The sequence below is a fragment of the Aricia agestis genome, chromosome Z (genome assembly GCF_905147365.1).
Source record: "Aricia agestis chromosome Z, ilAriAges1.1, whole genome shotgun sequence".
In the NCBI taxonomy this organism is placed as follows: domain Eukaryota; kingdom Metazoa; phylum Arthropoda; class Insecta; order Lepidoptera; family Lycaenidae; genus Aricia; species Aricia agestis.
This window is the reverse complement of record NC_056428.1, coordinates 40,082,090-40,109,745: the sequence shown is the minus strand read 5'-3', so window position 1 is coordinate 40,109,745 and position 27,656 is coordinate 40,082,090. Positions and strand designations below refer to the sequence as shown.

Below are 27,656 nucleotides of genomic sequence, written 5' to 3'. Positions count from 1 at the left end.
TCTCCCTCGCTCAGCGCAGCGATTCTATTGGATCTTAAAAACACCTTCCTCGCAACACATCTCTGGTGGAAACGCCCCTTAATCTGTGCAAATTAAGCAAGATCGACTGTAGAGCCAATTTGTCAATAAAATATGCCGATAGCTTTGTGCCTTTTTCTGTTCATCAAGGGCATGCGTTATAGCGCTGTCAACAGCGAACGTGAGGCATGCCCGTAACGCGCGTTGAAATCGTAGCGCGCGCTATGACACTTTTCTTTCAACGCGGGTGGGTTTTGACGCGCGTTACGGGCATGCCTCACGTTCGCTGTTGACAGCGCTATAACGCATGCCCTTGATGAACATTTAAGGCGGCTCCCATACAACAAACGTGATTTTTTTGGCCTTTTTTGCTCGTAATCAATAATGATAAGAGGTAGGTAGAAATAATTAAAGGGGCTCCCATACAAAAAACTCAATTTTTGGCCTATTTTTTCTCTATTACGGTACGGAACCCTTCGTGCGCGAGTCCGACTCGCACTTGGCTGATAATTTTTTCTTCTATTTTTTCTATTCAGTTCGGTCACCAGTCACACTATTATTTATAGATTTCCGGTAACAAATATTTTTTTGTTTTGGGCTGTAAGTATTCTGTAACCGCGGTTTTAAAATTTCGCAATCCATATCCAAACGAGCACGTTCGAGCCCACTGACAGCAAAATATTGACGGAATAGTGGGCGGCACGGGGCGCGCACGTGCCGTGTCGCGGTAGCGTCGTAACTTTGCACGTTGACAACGCCGTGCCGTATGATCATCACGCGGCCTCACTCATGTCGAGGGTACTAAGTGAACACTTGAGCAAAAAAATATATATATTTTTTCCGTATGTTTTTCATATTTGATGTGGATTTAGGCGAAGAAGTGTCTTAAGAAGTAAACGGCCTAAATGGAAAATATGTATTAAATACCAAGCTGATAAGGAAAGTTAACGATTTGTCCATTTGCTACTTTCATTTACCATCAGCTTAGTGTCTCAACGCAAAGTTCAATATTAGTGCCGAATAAAAAAATAAATTAAATTCAATAAACAATCGTTGGAGTGAACCGTCTGATACGAGCTTAATAAAGTAGCAAGCACGGGAAATATGAGTACGTAAGTAAATAAATAAATACAAGGTGTAACAAAACTAAGTGATAAATGATGGGGCGTATGTGTCCCTTGTATATACAAGGGACACATACACAATCACAGATCACTGTGAAAGTAGCAGCACTGAAAGAGTATTTGTTTTTGTAATTTGTATGGGCAAGCTCCGGGCGTCCTGAGTTTGCCCATACAAAAGTAAAAAAAAATACTCTTTTAGCACGCAACTTTCATAGTGAACTTTATTATCTATATAGGGGACAGATACACATTCTAAAGTATTATCACTTATTTTTGTTACACCATGTATATGGACCACAGCCGAATATGTAACCTCCTACATTTTGGAAGTCGGTCTTAAAAACTCTTTTACATATTTTTCTAGCTCAAAAAAGCCCTCCCCTTTTTGATTAACAGATCTATCTATACATTTTAAACATTGTATACTATCTGTTAAACAGAGTGATGCATTTGTGAACAACGAGGGTGGTTTATAAAGGGATGCCGCCAAACACTAGCCTAGGTTCCAAACATGCCTAATACAGTACTATATTGACTCACAGTTAAGGGGGCGACTAACCCTAAAGTGTCGATTTTATTATTCATTTTTATACTTGAAAATAAGCCCCGAATTGTTTCATTTTCTAAAATTAGATACTACATTATATTTCCGAGAATCCGATCTTAGCAGTTTTATACGTGGGAAAGCCATGCTTCGGCACGAATGGGCCGGCTCGACCGGAGAAATACCACGTTCTCACAGAAAACCGACGTGAAATAGCGCTTGCGCTGTGTTTCGCCGAGTGAGTGACTTTACCAGAAGCCCAATCCTCTACCCTATTCCCTTCCCTACCCTCCCCTATTCCCTTTCCTTTCCTACCCTCCCCTATTACCCTATTCCCTCTTAAAAGGCTGGCAACGCACCTGCAGCTCTTCTGATGCTGCGAGTGTCCATGGGCGACGGAAGTTGCTTTCCATCAGGTGACCCGTTTGCTCGTTTGCCCCCTTATTTCATTAAAAAAAAAAGCAAAAACACCATATCCTAAAATTTTCTCATAGAAAATAATCACAAAGATGCATCTAATTTTCACGAATTTTTCATTTAATGCCATAACCGTGCATTGAACTAAGTAATTATTTTAACACATTGTATAAAATTCTATCATTGAGAGATCGACCTAGCGGATTTTTAAAATGTTGTATATTTATCGAGTTATTGAGAAAAAACTAATTTGACGATGAATCCGCGTCGTTCTTTTTCACCTGGCATATGAAAGACGGGCGTGAGTGTGAAGAGAGAAGGACGATCTTTGATTTTTGGCGTTAGTCGCCCTCTTAAACTATGTTGCTTATGGATTCGATTTTTTATGGTAATTATAAGGGAACGATTACCGAAAGTCTTGTTGGTTCGCAAGTGGCTTGTAAGATATATTTACTACTTTTGAGCATAATTATTGTTAAGAAGGTATTTTGAGAGAGATATAACATAGGATAGTCTTCATTCCGGAAAAATATAGTTTTCACATAACGAATTTAGGCGCAACGAAGTTGGGGTTTTTATTTGGCCTAGGTACTGAAATAAAACCTAGTAATTATATACTAGTGCTTAAGACGTCATGTACGGTGGGGTGCTGGTGAGACAAGTGTGACGTAATTATAGTGAAATTTCAAAAAGTCACATGCATCAATGCACTGGTGTATATTTTGGTACAAATCAATATTACGACGTCGCGTCGTCGATTCTAGATGTCAATAGTATTTCGGAACATACCCTCTAGTGTTTATTTCAGTGGTACTAAACCTTATTTTTATACGGGCCACAAACACGTTTTGGTGTTGGTGTCGCAGGCCGCAACCAACATTTTTTAGGGTTAGAAAAATCACGTTCTTTAAAATTAGTTATTTAGAAGTGGAAAAATGTTCACGACTTTTACTACGATTGATCTATGTTGCCAATGAGCGTGAATTTCAAAATGGTTTAACTTCACGCGGGCCACTGAAAAAGCCTCGGCGGCCCACGGGCCGCAGGTTGAGTATAGCTGGTCTAATGTTACCGTCTATCTTAATTCTTACATGAATGTTATCTAATAGCAAAACGGTGTATTGTCAACCGACATCCTCATTAGTTTATATATTATATAGATACCAACACAACACAGCATAATTCGCTATTGAATTGTTGTGTTTTGGTATAACCGGAAACAGATATCACACGAGTGAACCGATTTCGATGCAATTTTAAATAGGCTACAGGTGGACTGAGTCGAGAATATTTTATCTTATGTATTGACTGGAACTCTACATTAAGTATTTAAAATAATGCAGAGTCCCAGTCACCAAATAAGAATCTCTGAACCGCCAACTTCAGTTCACCACATCTGCTTATATCCGTGGACTAATCGCAGATAACACTCAGAAGAAAATAAATGTATTGTCGGATCGCGGATTTCACAGGAACACCCGACATTGGGAGGGTTATGTTTGTCACGTTTAAGTGAGTAGGCTTTTTACAGACGAACGGCACTTGTCGACGGCACGCGTTGCCGGCAGTGACAAGTGCCGTTCGTCTATAAGTCGTGAATGTTAAACTGGCTGATATTCTGTGATGTCTTTAGGTATCTATCTCCTTTTATTTTTTTATCTATCTTCTAACCTATGAAAGACAGACTATGAAAAATAGTCGACAGTTCCCGAAAGTTACCATATTATTTGTACGGCTGCAATTTGCAATCAAAAAATTCCTTTTAATCAAGGACTGCGCTTAATGGACCCAAAAGGCCTCTAATAATAACATTAGTGGCAATTTAAACATCACCTACAATGACGTCCACCCTTTCACTTTGACCCTTTCAAAAGTTGCGCCCTACGCAGGGTTGTCAAATTTCAAACAATTTGTCTACTTCACCCATTGTTTTATACGGAGATATAAACGTTGGTTGTAACCCTAGCCTAGCGTCACGTGGCTAGAGCATTTAAAATCCAAACAGTCACCAATTATTGGCTAATAACATTTTTTAAGGTGTTTTGTACAGGAAAGTAATGAATATTTGTACTTTATTTCGTCACCAGCTTAGCTTGTGTCGCTTGTGTTCGTCAGAGAAATTGATAGGGAGATACTTTACTTAAAATAATATAATATAATAGTCGGGTTATGTTAAGCCAATCTCAGCTGTAGACTATGTAATTGATTGTACTGTTCTTGGTAAATATTCGTGTTCGACATTCATGAGACACACTTTTCTTGCACTATTTCCACTATATTATGTATTTACTAACCCAGATGGGGTTTTTGCCGACTTGGGGATTTTGTCGAATTCGGTCGTGTAATTTGTTAAAAAATATATAAAATAAATATAGTGGAAATAGTGCAAGAAAAGTAGTTTAAGTTTTAATATTTTTCATTAATAGTCAGGGTTCCCTAGAACATTTTTTTTTGCTATAAGCAAATTTTTTGTGAGTGGCTTCACTTTGAAAGTGGTAGATAACAGATATAGTAAGGATTTCATACTTTGATTTGATGGTCCTAAAATATGGATTGTTATATTTGTACTTTATAGGATGTTACTTCAACAACAATCTTGGTTGACTACGGAACCTTAAAACGGAACCCTAACCATCTGATTTTTTGTATGTTGATAGGTTAGTAGTTATATAATTTGTACTTTGAGATAATTCGAATTTCGAAAACTTTCTGACATATCAACTGACAGTTTGTTTTCTTTTTTGTTACAGGCGGCCATGGACAACGTAGGGCACTCGCCGCATCCCGTGCCAGGACGCAGCGCGTGGGGCGGACTTAACGTCGCATATGAGATGCAGGACCCCAGTAAACCAGGGTTTGTATTTAATGATTACTTAAGTTTAATTTAAAGAAGACTATTGGATTTTATTTCAAAATTATTATTTATTTATACTAGAGATCGCCCAATGGTCGAAATTCGACCTTAGTTTCAACGACATTAGGACTACTACCTATATTTTGTAAAAAAATATTGATTTTATCATATTTTTTTCAACTCTTGTCTCTGGGACCCAGCTAATCTCAGACTGGCCGTGTAAGCATTGTCTAATAGTACGAGTATCAAAAATTCAATAAAAAAAACTATAAACCATTTTTAATTTGTCAACTTCTTGTCAAGAGACTTCAACCATACATTCGTATGTATAGCTTTGTCACTCAAAAATCTGTCATCTTCTTGATTGTGCGTGTTGTAGTGTGTGTAATGATTTATTTGTTAAAAAAATGTATGATAAAAGTATAATTTCAAAATAATATTAGCTCGATGCACTCCTTCACCATATAAACTATAACTGTGCAAAATTTCATTCACCTACGTTTCCGCATTTTTCGTCAAAAGGGATACAAAGTTTTTTGCTTGCGTATTAATATATAGATAAATTTCAATAATCATTAAATGTCTCTAAGGCTTCGATCTTGAAATCAACGGGCGCCAATGTAGATATTGATATGGATAAGCAGTTTAGTACGCCGCGCGCCGCTCGCCGCGCCGTTACTTTTGAGGGCCTGCCCATATAAATCTATACTATGGAACGCGCCGCTGCCGCTCTCGCTCCGCTGCCCGCTGATTTCGAGACTGAAGCCTGAGTAAGACACACTTTCGCTTATATTAGTATGGATCTGTCCAACAGTGTGAGCGGCGTGAACAACCAGGGTTCCAGCAAGGATGCCATGCCGCTCCCGCCGGCCGCCATCAGGAACAAGAAACGCGCGGCCATGGCCACCTCCGTCGTGTCCATGGGAGCCCAGCAACAACAGATGCGTAAGTCACCGTGGTCTTGAGAAAACTTGAAATAATAACCTAATATAACTAGGAGGCTTTGCCTAGTTTGGTGTCCACAGATCGAACTTAATATTCAATTTCACAAAGTATTATGTTATTAAGATAAGTCTTGTGTTATTCATTCTGCATTAATCTTGACTGTGATTGTGATTTTGTTCTTTAAATAATTATGTATTGTTGTGGTGGGTAAGAAATAATTAAAAAAAAAAATGCCCATCGCTGTCTAAAACGCTAATTCGTTTAGACGAATTTAAAATATATTTTTATATTGCAAAAATAAAAGGATGGTTTTAGTAATGTGTGTATGTTCATATTATATAGGCGACTGCGAAGCGGAGCGTCAAGTTGTCAAATGTGTGTTTTGTAACTAGACTTCTTTTTTAAACCATTTGACAACTTGACGCTCCCGCTTCGCAGTCGCTTGGTCGCGTAGGTTTGGCCTAAGCTTAAGTTTTGTCAATCCAAACTTAACTTAGCAGCTAAACAATACTAAAGAGTAATTTTACTGGGTCTTCTAATAGAATACCATTTGGCCCGAGTCTTGCTAGATTGTACAGTTACAATCTTGAAAACTGCAAACTATTAGTCTTATGTCTTAGGGCCTGTTTCACCACTTCCTGATAAGGTGCCGGATAGGCCATCCACAACTTTTTAACAGATTCTGCGTACGAAGTTAAGCGGTGGATAGCCTATCCGGCATTCAGAAAGTGGTGAAACAGAGGCCATATCACGAAACCGTTTTGAGACTCAAACAATCGTACGAGAATGTTGAGTCCTTCTCTTACCAACGTGAATAAATGACGTTGTTATAGCAGGTCGCGGCATTCTCGTTCGATTGTTTGAGTCTCAAAACGGTTTCGTAGTAGGCCTACAGGCCCTTAGTATCGTATAAGTTATCTTATTGTTAATTCTTCAAGCCCCATAAGAGCACCGGTGATCGCAACAACAATAGAATAAAATAGCATTTCCTGGAATCCGCGATCGAAGTTTTAACTTGCTTTGTGACAAGATAAGCCAGAACTCAAAGCTTCAATAATATGCAAATTTCAAATTTCAAACCTCTTTGTCTATACTCGTATACATGGTGTAACAAAACTAAGTAATATTACTTTAGGGTGTGTATGGGTTTAGGTTTAGACCATGGTATAAACTCTAACCATAGTTTTTAACATCTGATTCTTATAGCGTTCTAAAAATGTACCGTATGTTATAGAAGCGAGCGGCGCTCAGAACCTGTCCAACGTGCGTCGACAGCCGCAGCCGACGCCGCCCCCGGTATACCAGGAGACCATCAAAGACTCACCACCTAGCTCGCCTAGTAAGTATTAGTTTTCAATTATAAGTAGGTATAAATTAATTACTGTAGGGAACTATATGTGGAAGCACTTGTCAAGTTAATAATAATTAACTTTATTTCGGATTTGGGTCGAAAGCAGCCATCTTTCTCTTTATAAGAGAATGTGAAGGGACTAAAATATCAAAAGATGTCAAGTAAATAATTAAGTACATGTTTCTGATTACCAATACTTATTTGCAGCACTTTCGTTGCGCACGATTCCAATTCTCAAACTTTTAATTCATTTTGATGTACGTGTTAAACGTGCTCTACGACCGGGCTTATAATTTCTTTATTACTTAATTTAGTTAAACTTAACTAAGATTTCGTTAAAATAATTACTGACATAATATCTGTCTTGCTTGACTATAGTTGAAACGATAGTTACAATCGACGAACTTTAGCGAATATATTATTTTGCAGATTCTGAACGACCACTGAAACCGAAAATGGAGAGCAAGTAAGTATTTATTAGCAATATTTCCACTGATTGCGATTCGAACACTTCCACTTTCATTTTTACTCGATTGCTCCAAAATTATGTACGTATGTCTGTATAGTTGTTTGGTTCGCTCTGCAGCCTGAACGGTTTGACGGACTTCGGCATAAGAGTTTGTCGTTAGATTCGTGTTTAGTGTGAGTCCAACGCAATACAGTCCGGTGTTTTTTACTTGTGACCGTTGTTGTGCGTCGCCCGTATATAATTCAATCTATCTCTCCAGGATCGGCGGCAGCTGCACGGCCCCACACATGTTGGGCAACGAACTGAACCCCGAGAGCGGAGCCGCGGCGCGCCTACAGGAGCAGCTCACCGCGGAGTTGGCGGCGCACGCGGCCGGCGCCCCCGCCTCAGACCCGCTGGTGCCACCGCCACTCATTAACAAGGCCACCTCGGTATGTACCCGCTATATGTACTATCAGAGAAGTTGATTCATAGGCAGATGGCGGAATAACGTTATTTGGTCCAAACGCAGTCGGCAGATCACGAGTCACGACTTCGGACTTACATTAATTGACATAAACCAACCACATGACGTAGGCCCGTCATCTGCCTATGAATTAATTTCTTCGATGGTACAAAAAGTATCACACCCTTGTCCCGCCTTCCCTCATTATTGATGGTTGATGTATCACCGCCGCTGTAACGATAATAATAAATTGTTTATTTGCACATTCATATTTGCACAGTTATAAGTCAAACTTATAACAATCCGCTTTTTTCGGGGGCTACAACATAAGTCACAAATCACAACATAGTTTGTCAATGCACAGTATACAAGTTTTGTGACAAATCAACATCGATTCATGTCGTCATAAGCATTGACCGCTGTACTGGGTTATATTTCGGAATTTGCCCACAAAAGTCAATATTTGAATGTAAACTTTTCCGCAGAGTTCGAGCGGTAGGGGCGGTACCTCCAGCGCTCAGAGCCTAGACCAGCTGCTCGAGCGGCAGTGGGAGCAGGGATCGCAATTCCTCATGGAGCAGGCGCAGCATTTCGACAGTGAGTAACACAGATATTGACTATTGTACAGATGAACATCCATAAGATGGCTTGTGCATATGTCATGTCAATGTCAGCCAAGATTTGTCAGCTAAATTACTTAACGCCTCTAGTCCACCGACGCTGCGAACCGCGAAACAGCGGCGAGCCGATTTACTGTCTCACCCGCCACACGACAATGGCTTATATTGCATCGCAGATTTTTCGCGTTTCGCAGCGTCGATGTACTAGAGGCGTAAATTCCGAACAATCCGACCAAATTGCGTAAATGCACCCATGCAATCAGCCTGCATTGACCTGACCAAAGAAACAACATTGCGTCGTTTATGTTCGGCCCCGTTGGGTAGGGAAGTGGGCAGAGAGAATGTCACTCGCGAGTCGCACTGCCACTCGTCATGCCGCTGCCGCTGCCCGACGCGGCAAGTGTGTAGACTGAGTGTAAACGCTCACTCGCGTCGTTACTGCCGCAGTATTCAGGGCGATTGCCAGCAGCGCGAGGAGCATCGGCAGTGGCTGACTGTAAACGCTACATTAGGTCACGCTTTAAACAACTGGACCACGGAGTTTTTAACGTGTCTCATGTTCTAGTCGCGTCGCTACTCTCCTGCTTACACCAACTGCGGACTGAGAACGTGAGGTTGGAAGAACACGTCGGTAACTTGCTACAGCGGCGAGACCATCTGCTGGCGGTGAACGCGCGCCTCGCTATACCGTTGACTACAGGTGTGTTGACCGGTAAGAAAAATCCGATATTATGTTTTGTAAGATTTGGAAAGATGACCACCGACAATTTATTATGAGCTAATATTTAGTCTTACGTTGTCATATCAAATCGTGGAGATTGGGGTAACTGTTGAAACGAGCGAAGAGCTTATGGTATTTTTCTCTAAATAGAAGTTAATTCCTCTTCTTGCCTCAACTGAACTAACTAAGATCTCATTGTTCTGTGTTCGGACTCTGTTGTGTCACAACACGACACAACAGAATCCGAACACAATCATGCCTAGAGTCTTTCTTGTAGGCCTTTTTTGCCTTCTATTTTGTCATTAAAGCTCTATTCAGCTTGCGCTGTATAGCTTTCGTTTTTATTAACTGCCTTTGTCGAAGAATGAAAACTGCGCTATATAGCTTGCATGATTTGTGCTTTTTGTATAGAATTTTATGAAAAAAAATACTATTTATTTCAATACTAGCTGTCCCGGCAAACGTTGTTTTGCCATAAAATGATTTTCCCTGTTTTCCTGCTTTTCTCTTGAAGTTTTTTCTGATTTTTTTTCTATAAACCTCACGGAGCCCGAGACCTTTCCAACGAATGCAAAACCGTGGAAATCGGTTCGTGCGTTCTGGAGTTATAGCGTCAGGAAGGAAAACCCGATTTATTTTTATACACTCGTTTCTAACCTAGCCGTTTCACGGGCTGCCTCTCTTTGCTCTTGTGTTTGAGAAGCACGAATTAAGGCCCTTCTTTGCTCCATACTAACGCGGCGCTGTTCTCGTGCAATTTCTCGTTCTCCATCAGATAATTGACTCGCGATATTCCGTTGCCCAATTGCATTACGGCTTCGCTGGGAAAGATTAGATCTTCTAGGACGCGGCATTGTTATTAAAATGTGCACTCGCATAAAACCACCAAATAATTATAATAACAGTGCCTGAACTTTCGAGACATAGACAATAGCTCAAAGAGTATATAACCACTACACAGTATATAACCAGCTTATCAAGAAAAATCATAGACAACCTATAAAAAGACATTTACACTTTTGTTAACCTGTAGATTTTTTTTCCTTATGGCCTGTTTCACCCCTTCCTGATAAGGTGCCCGATAGGGTTATTTGACAGATTTTCCATACTCCATCTGTCAAATTAAGTGGTGGATAGCCTTATCAGGAAGCGGTGAAACAGGCCCTTAATCTGATGACCAACTGATTTTTTATTCCCTAAATTCCGTTCCTTTCCGATAATTTTATGTTTTTACTGTAGAATAAATCTTAGGTATTATTTTCGGGAATTAAAAATTAAATAATTAATAAATAATTTTCAAAAATTAATGTCTAAAACAAACAAATATAACAGTACCTGAACTTTGTAGACATTTTACAAAAAATACATTTCTGAACGCACACATGATGTCTTCAGAAAAAAATAAAGTTGTGGCTTAAAGGTCTCAGCAACCAGGCTCCAAAAAAAAATAGTTGTTACACTATTTGACAGGATTGGACAACAAATGTTTGACATATTGTAATAAACAAATCAGCATCTATTGAAATGATTAACATTCATTAATCATTACACATAATTATCGAGTTTTCATTGTTTTTAATATGTATTCTGCTATTCGGGACGGAAACAAATCCAACAAATCAAAAACCATGGCAATCGGTCCAGCCGTTCTCCAGTTATAAGTGTTGTAACAAACACGACTTTCTTTTATATATATAGATATTTGTCAAGCTAAAAGGCTCTGAGTATATTTTAACCTCGCATTGACACACTCTGTGTCAATGCGAGGTTAAAATATAGAATAAAAAATCTGGAATCCTTATTTTGCCCTTCTTAACTTTTATCTCTTAAACTCTAAACCTTTTAACATGACTCTATTTATTTACAGACATCCCCGTGAGCGGTCCTCCTGATGCAGGCCGGTGTCCGCGGGAGAACGGCGCGCCCCGCCCCCCGCCGCCCCGTCCCACGGAGACCATGACCTCGGAGCGCGCGCATCAGGTAATACTGACAGTCTCTGCAGCCATGTACAATCAGAGAAGTTGATTCACAGGCAGACGGGGGACCTACGTAAATTGGTCGCGACCCAGACAACATATCACGATTTACATTGAATTTACATAATTCAACCAAATAAGTAGGTCTGTCAACTGCCTATGAATCAATTTCCTCGATGGTACTTAATTATATTACTAAGCCACAATCTGTATATTTTAGCTTCTAATACGCGAGGTGCAGCAGAAGCCCAGCTGAAATGACGTGGGGGGCGGCGGCGAGCCCGCCCTGCGTACCGTGCAAACGTACATCGTGCTCGAGCAGCGCCGCCGCCCGGACTTCAGCATCGACTCCATCCTCAAGTTCGATCACTAGTTTGTACGTCAAGGCCACGCGCACAAAACGTTGAGCGCTCACACTAATACGACTTAGTGACGTACGCGGCAAGGCTACGCCCACAACATTGAGCGCTCACACTAGCTCGTACGTCAAGGCCGCGCCCACAACATTGAGTGCTCATACTAGCTCGTACGTTAAGGCCACGCCCACGAAACTATCACGTGTTTAAGTTCGACCACTAATCGCCGATTTCCAATGAAAAGGCCACGCCTACAACGTTAAGTGCACACACTAGCTCGTACGTCAAGTCCACACCCACAACATTGAGTGCTCACACTAGCTCGTACGTCAAGGCCACACCCACAACATTGAGTGCTCACACTAGCTCGTACGTCAAGGCCACGCCCACGAAACTATTACGTGTTCAAGTTCGACCACTAAGCGCTGACTTCGAATGTAAAGGCCTCGCCTACAACAACATTAAGTGCTCACACTAGCTTGTACGTCAAGGCCACGCCCACGAAACTCGCGTGTTCAAGTTCGACCACGAAGCGAAGACTTCGTATGTCAAGGTCACGCCTACAACAACATTAAGTGCTCACACTAGCTCGTACGTCAGAGCCACGCCCACAAAACTATCACGTGTTCAAGTGACCACAAAGGCCTGACCTCGTATGTCAAGGCATTACTCAAATTCGGCCATTAGTTTGAACGTCCAGGCTACTATGTCTAAACGACCGAGTAGGCCGACTCAGAAGAGATCTCGATACGTTTGACGTAGTATGTCATATCGGTACGTTAATGCGTTACTCAGCATTGTGAGACATGTTGAAAGTGACTCAACTCGCGTATTCGCCCGTTTGTTGAAGTCGAGCTACTCCTTAGTTCCTGTCTACTCAACTGATGATACTATCTCGTACGTTAAGTAAGGTCACGCCATTTTTTCATTTGTAAACTATATTGTCATTAATTTCATGTCGTAAAATGTCGTTATTTGTTAACATGATTATAAATAAGGCACTCATTGTTGTCGCAATGTGAATTGACTCGTCATCATCACTCGTCTAAACTAGTATTTGTAAACTACACTTTAGTTCTGAACTAGAGTCTAGTAGTGTAGTTACTAGAGTATAATTATGTAAATATAACTAAGCGCAGTTCCGGTGTGTTGCGTTTGTGTTGCATACCGCATTGCTGCGTTATGACATCGCACGTTAATACTCGTGTCCTGTCCTGTCGTATTAAAACTCCGCTTCCGACGACTAATAATGTCGCATATCATAAAATATGTATCTAAAACATCGGAGCAGCTACGTCGACGCAGAGAAACACGTCGGAGCTATGTAGCTTATAAACGATACAAGGACAAGTTAAGATCATAATATACCTAGCGGAATAGAGAAACAAAGGCCTGAGCAAGAGAGATGTCACTATCAGTAACACTGCGTGGTAAATAGACACGTGTGATACATGTATCACACGTGTCTTTTTACCACGCAGTGTTACTGATAGTGACATCTCTCTTGCTCCATCCTCATCGACTCCATCCGTCTGTCATGACAGCAGCACTCTTTTTTTGACGTTCAGTCGGCACGTAGCGCACGTTGACAATTTAATCTCATAGAAATCATGTTCAATCATGCTTGTGTAAGTGTATACGTACACATATTTTTACACACAGATGAAACCAATCTCGGTTCCGTTTGAAAGCTCGAGATTGTTGCTCTATTCCGCTAGGTATACTTTATGCTTAAGACTTGAGACTCTTAATAAATCGTATGTACTTTCGGTAAGAAAAGCGCACAAATCGTTTTGAAAATGTTTAGCACGCCTTTGTCTTCTCGAAGTTATGAAATGTAATAATTTGTAATCTAGTGTCGTTTGTATAATATTATGATTGTAATCATCATTGTCATAAATAAACAAACAACCTTTAACGGTCAAAGGCTACGTACCGATGCTTGAAAATGTAGTATAATACACTGGGAGAACTAGCTTGATGTCTTAATTACGTCGATTTTCCTTCTCGTAATACTTCGATCACAGACACAATAGATTTTCAATAGGGAAGATGTGATATTTTTATTTTTTTGTTTGTTTTAAATCCATGTAGAATAGACCACAAGTGTATTAAAAAAATTAAAACACTGGAAATTTTGACGCCAAAACGGATTTATAGTCTGTATGACGTCACTATAATTGTTTGACAATTATTATTGACAATGGCGTCACCTGATCGTACCTCTCAAAAGTAACTTGAAAGTTGAAACGGAACGGATTTCAAAACACCAATCAGCGTTCAGTGACGTCACACATGCTATCCCGCGTTCCATTAAGCGTTAAAAACGATCAAAATGCCTCCATTTTTAACATTTTGATCGTTTTTAACGCTAAATGGACGCGGGGCATGACAACTTTTTAAAATTGAATACGTATTTTTTGTAAAAAAAAAAAAACAAAACCTTGCTGTTTTCTTTAATATATTTTTTTAACGTTTTACTATCAAAATTTTCATAAATATTATATTTGCATGTTCCCTATTGTTATGCGGCACCCGGGTGCCGCTTGGGATTTGATGGATTAAAGAGTCGTCGCACCGACCCTTTTATACGAAAAATATTTATGTAGGTCATTGGCTCATGGTAAGAACTGATAATTATTATTATAGTCCACACGCATTTGTAAAATATAGTCATTGATAAGTAAGTAATGTTATTGATTATATCATGTAATAATCTAGAATGCGCATTCCAATCGCGGACCTAAAATGATAAATAAGATACGATCTGACTAAAATTGACGAAATACAGGGGATAAGTTCCGAAATATAACCCAGTATACTGGCCAGCGTCTAGCGCACAGCCTGCCTAGCATACGCCAACGAGATATCTCGCTCTCGAGATAATTAAAAGCTACTCGTCTCATAATGTCAAAATCTCGACAAAACTCTATAAAAATTTGTAATTTCGATGATAAATCTACGCGAGAAAAAATGTTTGTCATGCTAGGGTCAATAGAGGAGAGACAAACCATCAAACATCGAGAAAACATGTAGAGTGAGATATCTCGTTGGCTTATGCTAGGCAGGTTGGTCATCATAATGGCGCATCCACACATGCCGCCGGCTTATACCGCCGGGTTTGTCGCCTTTTTTTCAGGTCGCCTTACCACCGAAGCCGGCGGCATGTGTGGATACAGCATAAGACTGTGTTATAGTTCGGAACCTACGTATTACGCAATATATCTTAGATAAAGACATTCTTCTTACGAAATTGTATAAAATCGCAAGTCCTTATCGACGTGGAAACAATCATCATCATCACTATTGACATTGAGTCATAATAATTTTACCACCTTTATAAAGCTCTAACTATGGAAACAAGTAATGCAACTAGGTGTTTCTGAGACGATCAAAATCTAGTCAGGGAGAGTTTCGATGCAGTTTAAAGTTTAAAGTCTTATATTATATGTGCACTTTGAAGACGTTGTTGACGTTATTATAGAAAAATCTTTTCAATTCTAGTTATCACATAAATTTTTTTCAATTAGAAAAATACGTAAATGTCGTTTTAAAAGTTTTGCTCATTATGCTGTAATTAATATTTTCGAAAATTAAATTAATCGTTTTTTGCAATTAATGGTAGGGTAAAGAATCCAATTGTCTTTTGTGATGTATTGAGATTTTAATTATAGTGTCACATGTACTATTTATTATTATTCTGCTCAAAATAAGTGTTGATAATAATCGAAATAAGATTCTAAGCGTTGTTGATTGGTCAATGTTTTGACGTAAGGGTGGTATTATATTATGCGTCCGCGTGACAGAGCGTTTTCGCCTCTGCACAACGAGAATACAAAAATGATTTACATAAAATTGCCTGTGATTTTGTTGTGTAGCGGCTACGAATAATAAAAACTAAGGAAACCTAACTCCCATACTTCAACCGTTTTGAATTTGGTTCCTTTTCGCACACTAAAATATGTCAATAGCTACGAAACACTAACACCCGAAACGAAATAAAGCCGTTGACAATAATTGTCACTTTTATGATTAGTGATTACACAAAATTCTTGCATGTATTCTCTCTCTCTCAAGGTCTCTTTTTGCATAAAGTATATTGTATGTATTCGGGTCTCTTTTTGTAGCTCGCGGAACAATTTTTTTGACACTCTTCCTTAGTTTTCGTTATTCGTAGTGTAGCGGTCAAATCGCTCTTTCGCGCGGACGCATTTAAATCGAGCCAAAGCCAATGAAAAGTGCTAGTAAATAGATGAACTACTGCCAAAAAAAACCTTATAAACTGGGCATTAGCAAAAAACAAAAAATCAAAACTCAAAAGGCAGCAACCCTGAACATGATAAAAATTTCAACAGACTTCGGGGTTGCCTAGTCCTATTGGTGTTTGAGATCCAATGAAGAATGATGAATGATGATGCGTATACCTTACTGTCAATTTATATTAATGGTAATTTTTTGTAATACCTTTAATATTATAATATTTTGTCTTTGACACAATATTATGTTGTATTATTCGCGCGCTATCAGAACGGGATGCGTACTTTTAGAACTGAGACGCGCGCCTACAGCTGGCCAGCCGTAGGATCGGCAATCAAAATTACGTTTTGTTCGCGTACATTAATTGTTTTAGGTTTTTCAATTTCTTTTTCGTCATAGATTAAAATATAAGTGATACACTTGGATATGGGTCATATGGATAAGGAACCAAGTGATTCAGGAATAGTAATTCCCGAATCACAATATTGGTAAAATAGGACCAAGAAATATTTTTCATGTGAGTTTGCTCAAAAAGTTGTAAGTAGCTGCCACAGAGTTGAATAAAATACAGTAATGTATCGACAGATTCTGTACATTAAAGATATCTTTAATGTACAGAATCTGTCGATTACGTATTTTATTAAACCTATAAATTAATGTTCAGAATGTTTTTGCTAACGATATCGAAATTTACACTTTTGTAGTTGTGTGGTTTATTTGCAAACAAAACTGTAATTTTCGATTTACTTTGACAAGGTTCCATTCCACTCTGATCCCGCGCGGATTATAAGACAGAGATAAGTGGTACCTATATGTCGCTTTCTCTTTCTGTCAAGGTTTTTCTACCACTAGGTAGCATTAGAGCTACTTTACAAAACAATAAGGGTGTGTGTGCAATATCTTGATATTGTTATGATGGAGATTACCATCTGAAAAATAAACAATTTGATTTCACTGCTACAAGCATAGCCTAAATGACGTGTAGAAGCATGCTTGTAGCTGTTGCATTATAATTGACAGCTCACTAACGGCCGTTCCCAATATTCAATCTATCTCTGGTTTGACATACAACCGATCGCAGCTTACATTGAATTGACATAAAATATATTATGTCTCTAATGTTTAATGTGAGCTATTCCTATCTCTAGTAGGGCAAAACCAGAGATAGATCAAATATTGGGAACGGCCGTTAGTGGCTGTGTTGTATGTCAAAGCGTTCTATCTTTAAAAGGTGGGAGAGACTGAAACTTTCAAAGGGTAGTTTTACATCTATCAAAGATTTTTAATGTACAGTCTAAAACAAATTCGGTAAACAAGTTTTAGGCTATAACAGTTGGGATACTATAAATTTTCAGTTGGCTGTACACAATAATATGATTATATGGTTGTATATTCAGTTGAAATGCGGATAAGGCAGATATAAGGCAGATATACGGCTAGAGATAGGCATACTTAAGTAATTTGGTCGCGTTAACTCAAACCCATTCGACCGATCACAGTTAACATTGAATTAACGTAATATATTAATGACGTAGGTCTGTCAACTGGAATCAATTTCCTCGATGGTACAATCAGAGAAATTAAGTTAACTGACAGATCGCGACTGTCAGACCAGACCAGAGCAGACCGAAGTTAGTAGGTCTGCTCTGGTCTGCCCATAAAGCTGGTTTCAGACTACGCTACAATATAATAGCATATAGTATATAGCTCATAGCACAAGAATATCGCGCACCATACATTGTTATGTTCACGTTCACACTGTACTGTACTATTTATATTGACCTGCTATTCGTTATGTATACTATATTATAGCATAGTCTGAAACCAGCCCCCGTATCACGTATCTTGCGAGAGCAATGCGATAGTAATGGTTGCGCGATAATTGCTCCAAAATCGCAATTTCGTATCACGTATCAGCCAAATAAAAACAATACGATTGCAACCGATCACTATACATGACAATTGACACCATTGTTTGTGACATTTATGTCATCCAGCAATCACTCGCGCGATTATTGCTAGTGGATTGTTGTTGTTATTTTTACGTGATAAGGTAGCAGGTTTAATCGATTTCTTTGATAGTACTACATTAAATGAAGACGTGAGTGGATGAAGTAGTTAACTAAAAATTTTAAAAATGTCATTTTTTGCATGAAATTGCTTCAGATAAAAATGTGGATTTATGTATAGCCAGATATATGTATTAGATTAATGAAAAAGTGGAATGTTTGTTTAAATTATAACGGAAAAATGGGTATTTGCCTTTATGTTCTAAAGTACTATCCACTCATATCTTTAAATACTTATTCATCAAATGATGAAACGAGACGTGTAATGTCGGCACTACATATAGGCGAACGCGTTGGCCGACGCGTTGGCCGGTGCGCTGGCCCAATGTGTAGTAGAACGGGCGTTTGCGCGTTGGCGGTAGGTATTTCGCCTGTTCTACACATTGGGCCAGCGCGCCGGCCAACACTTAAGACGATTGATCAAATTCTATACCTATTTGATCATATTTCCGTCCTTCTCTCTTTTCTATATATTGTATCCTTTACCTGTTTAGTTCTCAATCTTAGTTTAGTTCTTTATCTTTTAGTAAAGTGTTTCTACTTTTATATAAAGCAAATAGGACTGAGATCTTTGATGTGTGTAATACCACTCAAATATCTAATTCTTGATAATTTTTAGCTTTAAAACGTATCCCAATTGTAATTCGAAAATTGTGTGTTAGTAAGGGGTTATCATAATAAATATTTGGGCCAAATGTTGTAAGGGTGAGTTGATTGCATCTCACGGGCACTCGGAAACCCGTGGTTTGTTAGAATCATTGAGAATATAATAAATATTGTAAAAAAAGTCATACATTGATGAACTTTATATATAATATGTTGTATCTTTATAGAAACAATAATTTGCCGTTGCAAAAAGCAATGTAGATTTCTGTTAATATTAAAAAACAGTTTTTTCAATATTAACATAAATATATCTCATAAAGAATGTAAGAGGAGAGTGTAAAGATAGAATATCGTCAAACGCGCTCAGGTGAATAAAGAGGAACTACAAATACATTGGAAGCTCTCAATGTGATTTCACTACTACAAGCATAAGCGAGACAGTACTTCAGTCCGGACCAACGCCTACAACTCTACAAGGCGCAGGTTCGGCCTCATATGGAATATTGTTCTCATCTCTGGGCAGGGGCGCCAAAATACCAACTGCTCCCTCTGGATCGTATCCAACGAAGGGCTGCTCGAATTGTTGACTGCCATAGTGTTTCAAACAGCTTGGACCCCCTGGAATTACGCCGAGATGTTGCTTCACTCTGCATCCTCTATCGGTTGTATCACGGGGAGTGCTCTGAGGAATTGTTCGGAATCATACCACCTGCAACTTTTCGCTATCGTCCCACGCGAAAAACATACCATCCTCATCACCTTGATGAGTGGCAGTCTTCCACAGTGCGTTTTCGCGTAACTTTCTGCCGCGCACTGTAAAACTCTGGAATGGGCTGTCACCAGCAGTATTTCCGGACCGATACGACCTGCAAACCTTCAAGAAAAGAGCGTATACCCTCTTAAAAGGCCGGCAACGCAACTTCAGCTCTTCTGATGTTGCGAGTGTCCATGGGCGACGGTAGTTGCTTACCATCAGGTGACCCGTTTGCTCGTTTGCCCCCTTATTTAATAAAAATACATGGGTACATTGACTGTGCTGTAGGAGTAGTCGTTTGAACGTATGCTTGTAGTCCTGCAATCAAATTGACAGCTCACTATAATATTATAGCTGTACGTAAGTGTACTTTGTGTTTTTGCTTAGCTGAGAAATGGTTTAAACTACTTTGTCTAGTTGTTTATTCTCAATGATTCCGCGGAAAAAGAACTGAAAATGTTTGATTGAAAGTATGATTGCTAATGATGAAAAATGATGTGGATTTCTGGGCAAATTGTTAGGCTTCTTTCACACTGTTTCGATTAAATCCTAGAAAATTGAGCCAGTGTGATAGAAGCTAGAGCTTAGGTCAGTTCTAACCGAAACGAGACGTATCGAGATGCTAATATAAAAGTAACATTCCTATCTTTGTAGTACGCGACAGTGACCGACATAAATTCAAATTAAATGACACTATCAACCAGGCTGTTTAATTTTGGTCTACGACACTATAATACAGCGGCGGCATGGGTCGCTAGAAAATGAAACGTATAGCCTAGTTCATAAAGTTGCATTTATTATAATTTTTATCAGTCGCGGTCGCTTGCTGCACAGATCGGGTAACTTCATTAGCCGGCCCCTAGACGATCAATTGTATTGTGCAATATTACGCTTCAATTTTATTGAACAGTTTATTTGACAATTAGATTGAATGCGCGTGATATTCAATCCCTAGACTATAGAGTCTAGACTCTAATAGGTCAATATTATTACGAAATGAGTTATATTGCGCAATAAAATTGCTCGTCTGGGCGCCTGTTTATGCGTCACGTTATTTGACATTTGTATCGCTTTTGTTCATCGTCTCGTCTCGTTTCGGTGTAAACCATAAAGTTAATAACCTAGCGGAATAGAGAAACAAAGGTCTGAGCAAGCGAGATGTCACTATCAGTAACACTGCATGGTAAAAAGAGACGTGTGTAAGTAAGTGAGATTGTTGCTCTATTCCGCTAGGTATATTAACTTTATGGTGTAAACCACTGACCTCCATTATACAAGTACGTTGGACTAATGATACCCTTTGAAATGACAGCTATTTTTTGTGCCTATTTGAAGCGGAATCAGCTCCCCCAATGTGAGGGAAAGGAACTAAATTTGACGTAAAAATGATGTTTGAAAGTCGCCATATTGGCGCTGATAGCAGTAGTGGGAGTACTTGGAACTAATACTAGTTCTACCACCGTAGTGATTAAATTTATCTTTGGTTTCTACAACCAATAGCGATTGAGCGGCCATTTGCAAGTTACGTCAAATTTACTTCTCTTCCCTCTTACTGGGGGCACTGATTCGGCTTCAAATAGGCACAAAAAAGTGGGTATCATAGGTCAAGCGTACTTGTATAATGGAGGTCAGTGGTGTAAACTGACAAGGTGCAAGAGTTGTGTATAACATGGTATAAGGGTACTTGTACACTGAATTAAGTTATGCTTAAGTAGTATAAAGTAGGCAGCCGTTTATTTCTGGTGTATTTCGATATTATTTTGTTCGTATAGTACTGTCAATTACCAAACATCTTAGTGTCGTAAATAAAATGTATAAATCTAAGTTTATCTTTCATTTCATTTCACAGAATTCAAAAACCTATTCATTATTGTATATTTTTTTAAATGTTAGTTTTGACATTATAATAAAACAATGCAATTATTTCATTTAAATGTTATGTATGTTATATAACAACTTTTCGAAAATTAAGGCTTATGTTTAAATGTTATCGATCGTTTTACAGATTCCAAGTATGCCAATGATTCGTGAATATTGATATACTTATTAAAACAAGTATTCGGCGACGACAACCTTGCGGTGTCATAAACTTTAAAGGTAATTGATAACGTAAGTGGTCGAAGTTGGTAACCATAACTTTTAAAATTTACGTTTAATTTAAGGAGACTTTAGGCTGGAACTGTGAATGTGGATTTTATGTACAGCCTGATGATGAAGTCAATATGTTACAAGGTTTGTTGGGGGAAAAAATGTTCAATTGTTCTTTATGTTATAAAATGTTGGTTTTCCACGACTTACCATTTCAATTATTATTTTTACCACTGCAGTTGATGATCATTATTATTTTATTTCATTCATTAGCGTTATCAAACCGCCAATCTGATTGATAAGATACATATTGCACATAATATTATCATAACCCAAGAGCCAGCGAAATTAGACTTTCGTCATTTTATAAAAGCTGAAAGTTTTCTAGTTGGGGAGGGGAAGAGGAGATTTCGGGAGTAGCTCGAGCGTGTCAGATTAAGCTTGCATAGGCTTTCGACATGTGTCTAGTAATTATCATGGCATTGAAATCAGATTTCTCACGGGGTGGGTAATTTTTTTTTAATATTGATAAATGTCGGATCTGTCAGATTAAGATAGGGGATGTTTAGTATACCCCAAAGAAGCTTCCATATAAAGCACTGACGATTCAAAGGTTAGGTAAGCCTGTAGGGACATTTTAAAATATAAAAAAATAAAGCTTCATATTTTCGCTCTAAACTAAATGATTTAGTCTTCGTTGTCTAAAATATATTTATAATTTACCTAAATAATCAATTTTCTGAATATATATATATTTGAAAACTTTAAAATGGCTGCAGTTTCTGAACCCACCGCTAAAATAAAAAAAAAACGCTCTTATTATTTTTTTATCAGCTTTACTTAATGTACAAACCTACTAGGTCTTCATGATGCTCGAGTGACTACAAAAAACCCTCCCCTCCTCTTCTATAGTATGATATTATGTAAGTACATAGCGTTATAAAATTAAGTGATAATATTTTTGTGTTTAGAGTTCGTTGTGAAAGTAACTGCGCTGAAAGAATTTTTGTTTTTGACTTTTGTATGAAAAATATCATGAGTCATGAGCGCTGGGGCGCTTGCAAATACAAGTCATAAAAAAATTGCTTTTTTAGCGTTGCTACTTTCACAGAAAGACCAAAGTTTTTTCACTTTTGTATGGGGGAAACTCGTGATGCTCGAGCCCTTGCCACACACTTTCACAGTGAACTCTCCACAAGGAACACGTACACACCCTAAAGTATTATCACTTATTTTTGTTACACACTGTATATGAGGGACACATACACATTACACACCCTCATCAATTATCGCAAAGTTTTGTTACATCTTGTATACAGGCAACCTTTCAGTTCGACTATAATAGAGGTAAGTAAGAACTAGGGACGATTAGTATGAGATAAGTGTTCGGCAGTGGGAGACGAGATTTCTACAGTTATCACGAGGAAAAAAGATAAAAATTGAGTTTTATATTTTATCGAAGGCTTGAAACAAGTAGGAAGGTAGGTAGGTAGGAAGTAACCGCGACCAAAATTCCATACTGGATGTTCAAGGCTTATAAAATGACGATATTTGGCTGTCGCTAGCTCTTGGGTTATCTTATTTATCGGCTAATCTCACGGGGAATTGCAGAAATTGGCACACGCAATATTTTTCCCTGTTTCAGTGAAAATATACCCATGGATATGTAGTTAATAGTTCATTTTAATATTGAATAGAACTACTTATTTGTGTTTTTGTATATAATTTTAGTTTGTGGGATAATTTTTTGTGTTTTGATTAGTTTTTATTATTCGTAGGTTTTGATGATGTTTATTAATATTTTGTAAATTCTACGACAGTAAATCACAAGAAGAAATGAAAGGTAAGAAAATGTTGAAGTTATATTACAAGTTTAAGTACTATTATATCACAATAATTCATAGCACCTAAACTGTGCTGCGATATAAACAACACAGTATAATTTATAACTACAACATAGCATCATAATGAATTCATTATAGTTAGACGACTACCGAATCGTAATGCTAGTCCTATTGATGAGTCTCAATTTTTTTCGGTTCATGGTTAGTCCTAAGCATTTAACCACTATCTGGGAGCACGGTAGTGCACCCGCCGAGATGAGCAAAGCAAAGCGCGAGGGCACTACGTAGTTTTTTTTTAACCCTCATAGTTCGTTCGTTACTATCACCCAATCGTTCGAAAGAAAATAATTTCGTTCATACTTTGGCGTTTTACATCTACTGACTGTCAAACAAATAACAATCCAACGCGTTTGCGAGAAATCCACATTTTGAAAAATCTCACGTGAGATTTTTGAATAAAAATTGAAAGTGTAGTGTAGATTTTTGAAAGAAAATTGAAGCGAGGTTGAATAAAAATTAAAAAAAAAACACCTCACGTAATTTGTTAAGTACACCTTACATACAATCGCATAATAATGATCTCGTGGTCTAGCGGTCAAGCTTGTCAAGCGCGTTCGGGCGGACATAAAAATCGGCATACATATAAGTCGAGCCTTATCAAACACTTACCTACCAAAATTAGTATAGGTACCTACTCATACGCAAGAGCGTAACACTTATAATAATTAGAGCCATTAGCCATCCTCGTTGATAGATAAATAACTATATCGGATTCTACAATTGTCACTTATCATATTTTATTGTTAATTAATTAATTTGTGACATTGAGGTTAGATATAGATTTGTAGAGATAACAATTAAGATTACTAAATTCTTACAAATACTTGTGACATGTTTATTTTTGTCAAAAGGGTCAATTTATAATAGAGCAGAGTCGAAGCGCAGCGAAGCGAATTCCCAAAAACTGTTCACAGAAAATCCACCCTAACTGAAGAACGTAATGCACATATATTACTTCTGCGAGATCAACCAGCGTTGGTCGGGCGCATGCGCGCGAATTCGGAAACGCTTTCAAAAATAAAAAAATCAATTTTTTTTTATGCACAGTAATTTTGTACAAAAATATTTCCGAACGTCGATACTAAGGTGCCTATTGCCTACCACCGGTTCGGGAACTAACCTGCGAGAAGAGCCGGCGTAAGAAACTCGCACGGGGCCATCTTTAACTAATTACAATTTAAAACAATATATAGTGCACCTATGGAGGGTAGATGGAGGAGAACTATCTTATGGGGGATATTTGAAAAAGTGTCCAGCTGTACGCAGTAAATAACAGTTGAAAAATCCTCCAAGAGTGGCGCTAGCTGCAGCAAAGGGTATGGAATGAATGTAGCCGTTAGTGACATAATATAAATTGAAGTATATTAAAATATAACCTAAAATAGCTGAAATAAAAGCTGCTAAATGATTTAAAATCTACCCTGTTGCTACTGTAGCACCACCCTAATTTAACGCATTTCAGCGGACACTTATTACATACAGATCCCTGTAAAGTTCTCCTCCATCTACACTCCATGAGTGCACCAAGGCTTTAAATGAATATGTCAATGGGCGCTGCTGGTAAAGGAGAACTGTCAAAATGACGTTTTTGTATGAAAACAGCGTTAGTTCCTTAAGCTTTGGAGTTAAGGTTGGATTTGCTATGTACAGTTTTGATACTTCGCTTCAATGCGCTTCGACTCTGCGGTAATTTAAATTGGCCCTAAGGAAAAGAGAAAGAGTAAACTACAAATTTACAAAATATCTAAACATTATCACAAAATTACCTACGTCGGTCATGCTTATTCTAGATGACGCCCGTAACTCCATTAGTAAGAGGAAAACAAATTTAATCGACCATGTTATCAGATAATTATGTCAAATATATTACAGATAAGGTCATGTCGATGCATACGTGTATAATTCTCATTTAGATAGGTACATAATATATAATATCTACTAATATAGTGATAATCCCAAAAATTATTAAATACTAGATGATGCCCGCAACTCTGTTGCGCCAAAACTCGTTTATCGCGCGGGAACCATACATTTTTCCGGGATAAAAACTATCTTATGTCCTTTCCCGGGACTCAAAGTATCCCCATACCAAGTTTCAGTAAAATCGGTTCAGCGGTTTGGGCGTGAAGAGGTAACAGACAGACAGACAGACACACTTTCGCATTTATAATATTTTTATTACTTATTAGTAAGTATGGAAGTATGGATAGGCTTTCAGATAGGTACCTACTCTGTGTAGTTTTGTTACTATCTTAGTTACCATCTTTGTCTTTTATAATTAATTCAAATTCTTTTGAAAAAAAACGATGTCCGAGTGTCTGATGTCTCTGTCTGTCTGTTTCCTCTTTACGCTTAATCCATTAACCCCATTTTGATAAAATTTGGTATGGAGAGTTTGAGTCCCGGGAAAGGATACTTTTTTCCCGAAAAATTAACATTTCGAAGTAACAAACGAATTTCTGCACAGCGGAGCCTGCAGGCTTTAACCAGTAAAATATAAATGACAAAGTGTGTCGGTCAGTCCGTCGGCAGTTCCAATTTTGATGCAAATTTGGATAGAAATGTTTTAGATTTCGAGAAAGTACATAGATTAGTTTTCACTCCGTAAAAATGTGCGATTTCCGAAACGATATTGCGGGCAAGAATATGAACAATAGTGATATTAAGCACTGACATAATATTATAAGTACTCACGGCCGTAGCTAGAGGGGGGCATTGGGGGGCAATGCCCTACCTTAAAACCACAATAACACCTTAAAAATATCAAAACCCTAGAAAACCAATAAATTATGTCAATTTTTTAACTTCTGCCCTACCCGTAACCAATGCTACCCTAACTCAAATCTGAGTCTAGCTACAGCCCTGTAAGTACTACGTACTGGACTTGACACCGCAACGCAATGCTTGGTCACATTCAACAGAAGCTATATTATAGCCGCAGCCCGCAGCGAACTAAAATCGCACGCGAGCTCTTCTGCACGCCAGACGTACCTACACAACAATAAAAAACAAAAACAAAAAAGTCACAAAAATGCCTAGTTATGGGTTAAGATATTGCAATAAATATTCCAGTAACACTTCAAAATGCAACGGAATAACATTAATTCATCGGCATTCTTATTTAATTATTTTCAATTAAAATCCGAACATTCAATTACTAGGCGAAGACGGGCGCCAATCGCCATTTTGCATTGTCATAGAGTAGTAGGGAGTCCCACTTGTCCGTGGGAGAGCAATGCTTCGGCACGAATGGGCCGGCTTGACCGGAGAAATACCACGGCCTCACAGAAAACCGGCGTGAAACAGCGCTTGCGCTGTGTTTCGCCGAGTGAGTGAGTTTACCGGAGGCTCAATCCCCTACCCCCCTAGAAATGCCGCAGTTGAAAAACAATTTGTTACCCCAGGAGGGTACCAACTGCGTTGGAGAATCCTTCTCTGGGCGTCCAGGCTCAGGAACTCCTGGAACTGAACGTGGACGTCCAGGCTGCCCCTCGTATTCTGGGGAGGGCAAAACTGCGCTCCAATCTGCTCGGCGCAAGAGCAAACACACAAAGGCACCCCCCTCGATATTAAACATGGACTTTTGTAATATCAGGGGATTACACTCCAACCTTAATGCCGTCCATTACCACCTTGAGACGGCAAAGCCGGCTTTGTTCTTTTTAACCGAGACGCAGATATCATCTCCGAGTGACACATCATACCTTTCCCACCCAGGGTATTACCTCGAGCACTCCTTTCTACCCAAAGCTGGAGTGTGTGTGTATATCAGAGATGACAATATAGTCACTATCAAGATAAAATAGTCACTATCAAGTATTTATTATCACAGTACCTATACTATCATTTAATCCTACTTAACTTTGCATCACTTAATACCACGTACACCTCAATAATCGGACAAAGTCTTGCCTAATGTTATCAAAACATCATATTATCAAAGACTTCAATACTTATGTTTTAAACTCTTTATTATTCCACGTTACGTACAAAATGCTCTTAATATTCCATAATCATGCATTTAAGACTTTAATGTTTCTTGAAGATTGATTTTAGCCTGCCATCTTTTCCGTACGTCAACGGCATCTGCCTTCATTTTCCTCGACCGGATGTATTCTATACAATTGTATCACTAGAA

The 27,656-nt window shown here is 38.5% G+C and overlaps 1 protein-coding gene and 1 long non-coding RNA gene across 8 annotated transcripts in view; one reads left to right on the top strand and one right to left on the bottom strand.

Moving 5' to 3' along the window:
- The window catches only part of LOC121738418 (protein AF-10), a 58,325-nt gene extending 45,991 nt beyond the window's left edge, over nt 1–12,334 (top strand). For 6 of the 7 annotated variants that reach the window (XM_042130456.1, XM_042130455.1, XM_042130454.1 and 3 more), the window contains 9 exons: nt 4,854–4,957; nt 5,772–5,902; nt 7,137–7,241; nt 7,683–7,719; nt 7,982–8,153; nt 8,653–8,764; nt 9,353–9,499; nt 11,376–11,488; nt 11,705–12,334. In XM_042130456.1, coding sequence (XP_041986390.1) covers nt 4,854–4,957; nt 5,772–5,902; nt 7,137–7,241; nt 7,683–7,719; nt 7,982–8,153; nt 8,653–8,764; nt 9,353–9,499; nt 11,376–11,488; nt 11,705–11,740 — 957 coding nt within the window. In that variant the 3' untranslated portion in view covers nt 11,741–12,334. The remainder of the gene's footprint in view (nt 1–4,853; nt 4,958–5,771; nt 5,903–7,136; nt 7,242–7,682; nt 7,720–7,981; nt 8,154–8,652; nt 8,765–9,352; nt 9,500–11,375; nt 11,489–11,704) is intronic. The other variant, XM_042130453.1, reaches the window with a different exon arrangement.
- On the bottom strand, nt 348–27,656 carry LOC121738424. Its single transcript, XR_006037282.1, has 3 exons — nt 27,464–27,656; nt 24,122–24,127; nt 348–389 (listed from the first exon to the last, which is right to left on the bottom strand). It is a non-coding gene; the product is annotated as an uncharacterized LOC121738424 (long non-coding RNA).